General features: G+C 48.7%; 2 protein-coding genes across 5 annotated transcripts in view; one reads left to right on the top strand and one right to left on the bottom strand.

Annotated features, from left to right (window-relative positions):
• The window catches only part of Il16 (interleukin 16), an 84,527-nt gene extending 81,315 nt beyond the window's left edge, over window positions 1-3,212 (top strand). For all 4 annotated transcript variants that reach the window (XM_031387216.1, XM_031387217.1, XM_031387219.1 and 1 more), the window contains 2 exons: window positions 256-378; window positions 2,179-3,212. In XM_031387216.1, coding sequence (XP_031243076.1) covers window positions 256-378; window positions 2,179-2,366 — 311 coding nt within the window. In that variant the 3' untranslated portion in view covers window positions 2,367-3,212. The remainder of the gene's footprint in view (window positions 1-255; window positions 379-2,178) is intronic.
• A 721-nt stretch (window positions 3,213-3,933) lies between these two features.
• Stard5 (StAR related lipid transfer domain containing 5) overlaps window positions 3,934-7,757 on the bottom strand; it is an 11,333-nt gene continuing 7,509 nt past the window's right edge. Inside the window, exon 6 of the mRNA XM_031387220.1 lies at window positions 3,934-5,769. Within this exon, the coding sequence (XP_031243080.1) occupies window positions 5,622-5,769 (148 nt within the window). The 3' untranslated portion in view covers window positions 3,934-5,621. The remainder of the gene's footprint in view (window positions 5,770-7,757) is intronic.

The raw sequence follows: 7,757 nt of genomic DNA, 5'->3' as shown, positions 1-7,757 counted from the left end.
GTGTGTCTGTGGTGTGGGGTGTGTGTAATGTGTGTGTGTCTGTGGTGTGGGGTGTCTGTAGTGTGTGTGTGTCTGTGGTGTGGGGTGTGTGTGTGTCTGGTGTGGGGTGTGTGTGTGTGTGTGTGTCTGTGGTGTGGGGTGTGTGTAGTGTGTGTGTGTGTCTGTGTGTGCAGTTAAGGAGCCAGCATCAGCCTGGGCCTCTGGGCCCGAGAGAAGTGCACACCACCGACCAAGCCCATGTACTTTCCTCTGCAGAGGAGACCACTGTCTGCTCAGTGACACTGGAGAAGACCTCTGCAGGCCTGGGCTTTAGCCTGGAGGGAGGAAAGGGCTCCCTGCATGGTGACAAGCCTCTTACCATAAACAGGATTTTCAAAGGTAGGCTCCTTTTTGCTTCTTCTTCTGTACATTCTCTCCAGTTGTGACTATGTAGCAGACACCCCCAAACCCAGAACCTTTGTGGCCACAGTGGGTTCCCACACTCTCTTGAGTCACATGTTGATTCCTGTGTTCAGTTCTGCTTTTGTGACCTCGTGCCCCTTTTCAGCCCTCCCCTAACTTCTCTTTTTGTTGGGTCCTCTCCCATGACGGAGCCTTGGGCTTGGTTCAGCTTGGCAGGAGCAAGGTTAGGAAGAGGCCAGGAAGGCCCTCACTTGAGGCCCAGAGTTCAGAGGCACCAAAAGATGCATGGACAGAGATCAATACTATTACCATGCAGGGTACTTAAAAATGATACAGCTGTGGTGGGACTGAGGTGAATACAAGACAATCAGGAGTTCAAGGTCACCCTTGGCTGCATAATGAAGTCAACAGTTAGCCTGGGCTATATGAGTGAGTCTGCTGAACAAACCAAATGATCCACAATGCATACGATTTCAATGTTTTGAGTAAAGCCAGAGGCTGGTGCTTGTCCGATAGCCTGGCTAGATTTACCCTAGCCCTAGATTCATGGATTCTTATGTTTATTTTCCATTTGGATGTCTTATTTGTCATGCATTGGGCTGCTCAATTATCTGACATGTGAGTTAGCTGGATATGGATTTTTCTGAGAAAATTATGAATGCCTTGTAGCTACCACGCAAATATATCTGCAACACCTTGCCACTTCTTAGTTGGAAGCCTTAGGCAAGGGAACAGGGATGTGATCAAAGGCACAGCTACAAGACCCGGGTTCTAAGGTTAAGTTTGCAACGCAGTGTGGCAAGTTGCTTCACTATCATGGGCCCATGGGAATGAACCTCTAGCCATTGGCAGGCATGGTGCTATGGGATGTGGATGCCAGAGCCTGCAAGACAGAGCTCACACTTAGATCCTACGACTAGCCATTTTCAAGCTCTGAGTAAGGGTCTCTGCCTTTGGTTTCCATGCTTGTGAAAAGGGAATCTATTATTGTGTACCCCAAGGAATGCTGCCACGGGTGCAGAACACCAGAACAATGCCCACTGCCTTGCTCGATATCCCCAACTATATTTTCATTATTATTCTATACCGTTATTCACTATTGGTTAAGGCCAGGGTGTCAAGAATGGTGTGTGTGTGTGTGGGGGGGGGGCGGTGGCTAGGGGCTAGGGATTCCCTTCAATATAAACAGTAAAAGAAGATTTTGTGATTTCTGTATGCATCTTTGACTGAGTAGGCACCATGCAGGGTCATGAGTGCATGCAAGGTTAGGTCTTTCCGAGTGGATACGGAGTTCTTCCCAGGCTGTCTGAAGCCAAAAGTCCTGTGAAGATTGCTTCACCAATGTCTCAGCAGCTCACATCCCTTCCCACCCGTTGCTGATGATGTTACCAGAAGCAGGTTGTCAATAGGGACCAAGGAGTTAATAGAGAGGTTTAGGGAGGACACAGAACCCCAGGGATTCTCTGGGAATTAAGGAAGTCTCTAACCAGGCTCTGGCTTGGGACTGCCTGCCGTCTCCTCACTTAAAAACAGCATAGGCTGTCTGTCTAGTGTAGCTTTCAATGCCCCAGAGAGAGGTAAGCCTGGTGGCTGGCTGCTCTGTGTTACCATCCTGTGAAATGCCTCACTTTAGAATCCCTCACAAGCTCCTGAAGATGGGTGTGCTATCTACTTGTACACTTCCCTGGCTCCCCAGAAAGGGTCTTTTATTTTATCCTGTGGTTTTATCCTGTTACCTGCAAAGCCCAAGGTCACCTGTCATCTTCTCCTTTATAGGGACAGAACAGGCTGAAATGGTCCAACCAGGTGATGAGATCTTGCAGCTCGCTGGCACTGCTGTGCAAGGCCTTACACGGTTCGAAGCCTGGAATGTCATCAAGGCATTACCTGATGGACCTGTCACTATAGTCATCAGAAGGAACGGCCTCCAGTGCAAGCAGACAACAGCTTCTGCTGACTCATAGACCAATGCTGAGGCAAAGCAGGAGCATGAAGCTCCAGTAACTGCTGATTCTCAGGGTCTCTGCTGCCCACCTCACCCAGGCTGGGGAAAGCCCAGGTGTGCTTCTGGTAGCTGCTGCTCAGGTTTGGACCTCCTGGCACAGTGCCCATCAAGAGGGTTGTTCCAAATGTCAGGACAGAGTCACACAGAGGTGGCCGATACCAACCTCGCAGACTGTATAATATAGACAGCTTAGTGATAATACTCTGGTGCCATAATAAAATGGTCGTATTGCAGTTTGCCAAGAAACCAATGGCCCAATTTGAAAATCATCTAGGGACTATGAGAGCCACCCATGCCTTTGCTTCTCTCACGAGTCTCATGCCTTGGAGGGGAGCTCCTAAGCATCAGCTCGAGCAACTCAAGGCTGGGCTGGGGTCCTGTGAAGGGTCACTGCTTGTGCCTCTCCCCAGAGGTGCTGGGTGACGGCTGAGGAAGTCTCTTCATGGTTGGTGCTTCTGCACCATGCTGCCGGGGACACCGCAGCCAGGTGTGGGTGCATCTTTTGAATGTTCTGCCTTTGAAGACTCATAACATTGCTTCTGTTATACTCCTGCTGAGAGCAGGCAAAAACCTTCCTAGGTTTAAGGAAAGGGGATACGCTGTTAGAAATAGTTCTGTGAGAGGCAGCATGTCATGAAGAACACTTTCAAACACTTAGAAGACTTTTTGGTTGGGTTGAGATCCTAGAAGGAGTGGACCGAGAAGACAGAGGAGTGAGTGCAGTGTGAGTTAAGGTGTGGACAGATATGCCTACAGGATGAACCAGCATGGGTACAAGCATAAAATAAAATTATTACTAATGTCCTATCTGTCACATGTCAGGCACTCTGCCCGATATTAAATGATAGTCATCGGTGATCACAGCTACTTCACCAAGGGCGGTCCTGCACCAAAGCACTGGAGGGTACTGAACCTCAGAAAAATAAATAGCTTGTCTGGCTAGGATGTGGTAGGGCAGAGATTTAGTCATTCCTTCCATAACATGAACAGGCCCAGGAGCTTTAAAAAAAAATGGCACATCAGGGAATAAAAACAAATAAACAAACAACCGCCTAGCGTGTTTGCAGCATGTGTGTAGCCAGTATATTTGGTCATTTCTGAACAGCAGATAGCCAAGCACAGGGCAACTCACTGTGACTGTCGATTAGCCACAGCAGGAATAGCTTTCGCCATGTCTGGGCCAGGGGTTCAGATCCTCAGTCATTCCATGAAATACAGATGGCATGGGAAGGCCTGGCAAGGGTCACCGAACAAACACCAGAGCCCATTTATTTCAGGGCCTTGCCAATGGAAGCTTGCTACTAGAATTTGCTGGTTTCTTCAGAACTGGAAGCCAGAAATATTTGCTGGAAGCAGACGCAGAAACCCCAGATGGATCCTCTCTTCAGGTAAAGCCCTTCAGTGACTCTTGGCTAGCTCAGCCTCACTCTGGAAAATGGCAGCACGTTACTGGAGCTGGCATGCTTACTTCCCCAGTCCACTCTGAGTTCTGTCCTATAGCAGACAAGTAAATGAGGAACTCAAGATACTATTTATATGAATCCATCAGATTTAATAGAAGGTACATTTGATCTAACAGTAAAGGTGTGGGGCTGGGGAGACAGCTGTCAGTAAAATGCTTGCTGTGCAAGCATGGTGACCTGAACTTAAATCTGAGAGACAAGAAAAAATAAAAAATAAAACCAACCAAGCAACCAACCAAACAAAAAGAAAAGAGAAGAAAAGAAAAGAACCACATGTTGTGACATTCAACGTGTAATTCCAGACCTGGGGAAGCAGAAAGATGTGGGTCCCTATAACTTACTGGCCATCCAGCCTAGCCTATTTGGTGAATCTAAGGCCAATGAGAAAGCCTGCCTCAAAAAACCCAAGGTGGATCACATCCTAAATAATGGTATAGTAAGTAAGTAAGTTTCATATGGAGACAAACCCAGAGCGAGACCACAGAGAGAGGTCAAAGGTCAGTATCCAAACCCTAGGGAACAGGGCAGCAGTGGGAAAACCTGAGAGATCCATAGAGACTTCGGGAAGTTCTGAACAAGCCCTGTCAAAATGAAACAATGTCCTAATGAGCCCTTTGACTAGATGCAAGCTGCCCACCAACAGTGAGAAGAACAAAGGCAGAAAGAGTAGGGGAATTACTAAAATCTACTAAAGGGGGGCAGGCATCTGGCTGGGCTGTGAGGGCACCATGTCTCTGAAGACAGTGCCAGCCCACAGAGATCTTTCCTTTCTCCATGTGATGGAAAACATGAATCTAAATGTATTTGGAAAGCTAAGGAGATCCCCTTTGTCCCTAAAGGAATGGCAGGCTTTGTGGTCAGTGTTAGATACTGTAGGCGTGCAGTCTCATAGCATAGGAGACATTCTCCCCTCCCTCCTAATGGCAGAAAAGCCTGAGGGGTCCCCAGCACCCTTGCCTCACCATCATGACTGAGGGCATAGTGAGGTATATGCCAGGGGGCTCCCCTCCCCAGAGTCCAGCATGCACACAAGAGCAGCTGGCCCCACTTAGATTCACTCACGGGGGCCACAAGAACTCACACACTTCTTCCTGATTATACAAATTGGCCTGAGGCAGATACAAATCGGTTTCACAAGGACGTGAACCTTAACCCATGAAGGGAAAAACAGATAGGAAGAGATGATTCTGATGGAAGATACCACAAAAGGTAAACTGAAAGTGTTTTTCCTTAAGGCTTATCCTGTGCTTTAAAACATCATTTTCCAAGTTGACACCTTTGTAAAGCGGGAAAGTCTTGTGCTAAAAATTTGTACACAAAAGCATACTGGAAAGGGAACACAAGAGTCTGAGAACTCCAGATGCCAGAGGAACCTTAGCAACCACAATGGATGATGATTATTTAAGACCAGCACAGGGACAAGGTGCCTGACAGCAACCAGCACATAGGGCTCTAGACCACAAGGAATCAAAGAGTACTTGAGCCATCTCTCAGGTGGTTAGAGCGGGACCTGCTCTGGCCTGCCAGGCATATGCGAACACCACATCAAGTTGATGGACAGCAGCTTCTACACCAAGCCCAAGAGAAAGAAGGGTGGTATGGGGGGATGGGCTGCTCCTCTGGAATGGTACCCTGAGATTCGCTGTTTACTATGGCATCTCAAAAAGCCACAGCAGCTCTTCCGTGTTCTTTGAGGCTCAACAGCTGGAGTTCCTGAAGGACCATAGGCAATCCTTGCCAATGGGCGACTGTCAGTGATGGAACTTCCTCACTGCCTTCTGAAGGTTGGGGTAGAACTCAGCCATGCTTCGAGGGAAGAAGGAGTCTACCACACTCTGAGGGAGGTAGCCACTCAAGTCTGTCTGGAAGAATGTGACCAGGTTGGTTTTGTTGGGCTCCCTGAAGAAGAAATAGCAGAAGCGGGTTAGATATGTACCATGGACGCATCTAGCCCAGAGCATGACCAGCACAAGTGGCCCAGGCAGGGTGGTCATTTCTACTCCTGCTGTAGATCCACTGCCCAGGACTCCTCTCAACCACCTTGTTGTGGATAATAATATATCCTCTAGGGGACACACTACACAGTTGCTACAAACACATTGGGGAGCTGTTGCCATGCCAAGTAGGACAGGTGCAGACACTCCTTATGGCTATTGACAGCCCATCCCCCCATCCCTCCTGGGCTTTGTGTGGAAGGAGCTGTCTATCAGCTTACTCCTGGAGAGAGAGAGAGAGAGAGAGAGAGAGAGAGAGAGAGAGAGAGAGAGAGAGAGACAGACAGACAGACAGAGACAGAGAGACAGAGGAGAGAGACAGAGAGAAAGAGAGACAGACAGAGACAGAAGGGGGAGGGGGGGCAAAGAGGGACAGAGGGAAAGGGTATAAATCCTCAGGTTCCATGTTCTCCCTCTCTCACCACCTCCCACTGATTCTGGGGTACTTTCTCTGCCCCCACCCTAACCCCATCTTCCCACCCCCACCCCGAGCTCAGGCTTTCCCTCATAGTCACTCAGCTATGCTCTCTTTGAAAGCTTGAACAGGTAAGTATGAAATCTGAGTTAGTGAGTTCTCTCTGGGGAGCCCTGGGCTTGATGGGAGAACATCACGGAAGAGACAGACCCCGCGGGGAAAGACACAGGGAGTAAGTCAGAGTGGATAAAAGGGGGCTCAGAGGCACCAGGACTGTCCTCATAGGAAAGCCAGGAGTTTGTCCTGACACATTCATCAGAACACATGTGGAGCATAGAGAATGTTCCCTGCATACAGTAGGCACATCACAAATGCAGCTCGGATGCTGCCTCCTCCAAAGACTCTCCTGCCCTCCGAGATGCTTTTCCTCTATCACAGGTAGTCTGAGCCCAGACACCTCAAATCTGGTCTGGACACAGCCTTGCTCCTCAGTGTGGCCTCTTGCTCTGATGCACAGCGCCTTCTACTCTGGGCACAAAGCAGTTTACACCGACGTCATGGCACAGCTGCTCAGACCTCTCTAAAGCTCCTACTTACTCAGACAAAAATGTCTATTGGGGCCTGGCCCTGCTTCCTAATGACTACTTCTGGCCTCTCCCCTGTTCCACTGATCCAACACGGTGGCTTCTTCCCATGCTGGTCCCCTTGTGGCCACATCTGCCCCTCTCACCAAGAGGAACCTTGTATCTATCTGCACAGGCCACTGTGCCATGTGAGGCTCCAACCAGGGAGGATTTTGGTGACCTCTGGGGTGACTCACTCCCACCGTACCCCAGGCCCTTTCATCATCCTTTAGTTTACACAGCACTTAGCATATAGTTAGCAATTCCTAGTGTATATATAACATAATTACTTTAATATGTGCCTTGTTTATCTTCTCCTATCCCATCAGAATTACTCAGAGAACAGATGTGTTTTATCTGTTTTTTTTTTTTTGTTTTTTTTTTTTAAAGAGAAAAGAAATACATAGTCAACATGAAAGACAGGTGGCCAGGCTTAAGTGTGGCTTTATCACTTGCTGAGCCCATCCGTGGTCTTGGGGTAGTTATTTAACCTCTCTGGCCTACCCACCCCTCTGGACCATCACCATTGTTACATAGTCTGAAGCGTGCACACTGTGTGTTCCCCAAGCAAGCTCTAAGACTCAGCTTCAAGGAGAAAGGGCTCTGCTCTTCCTTGTCTAGACCCTTCTTGCTATATGCCTGGCAACCTGGAAGGGCGAGGCAGGTCTCCGCATCTGACTGTTGGGAACAGGGCAAAGGAAAAGTGGTTAAGGATAGTTTTCTAGGCCCATGCCAGAGGGATCTGGTCTCCTCTGTACTGGGACTAAAGCTATGTGTGTGTGTGCGCGTGTGCACGAGAGAGAGAGAGAGAGAGAGAGAGAGAGAGAGAGAGAGAGAGAGAGAGAGAGAGAGAGA

Source organism: Mastomys coucha, unplaced genomic scaffold, assembly GCF_008632895.1.
Source record: "Mastomys coucha isolate ucsf_1 unplaced genomic scaffold, UCSF_Mcou_1 pScaffold21, whole genome shotgun sequence".
NCBI lineage: Eukaryota > Metazoa > Chordata > Mammalia > Rodentia > Muridae > Mastomys > Mastomys coucha.
Note: the sequence above shows the minus strand (reverse complement) of the source record. Positions and strands in the feature narration are given on the sequence as shown.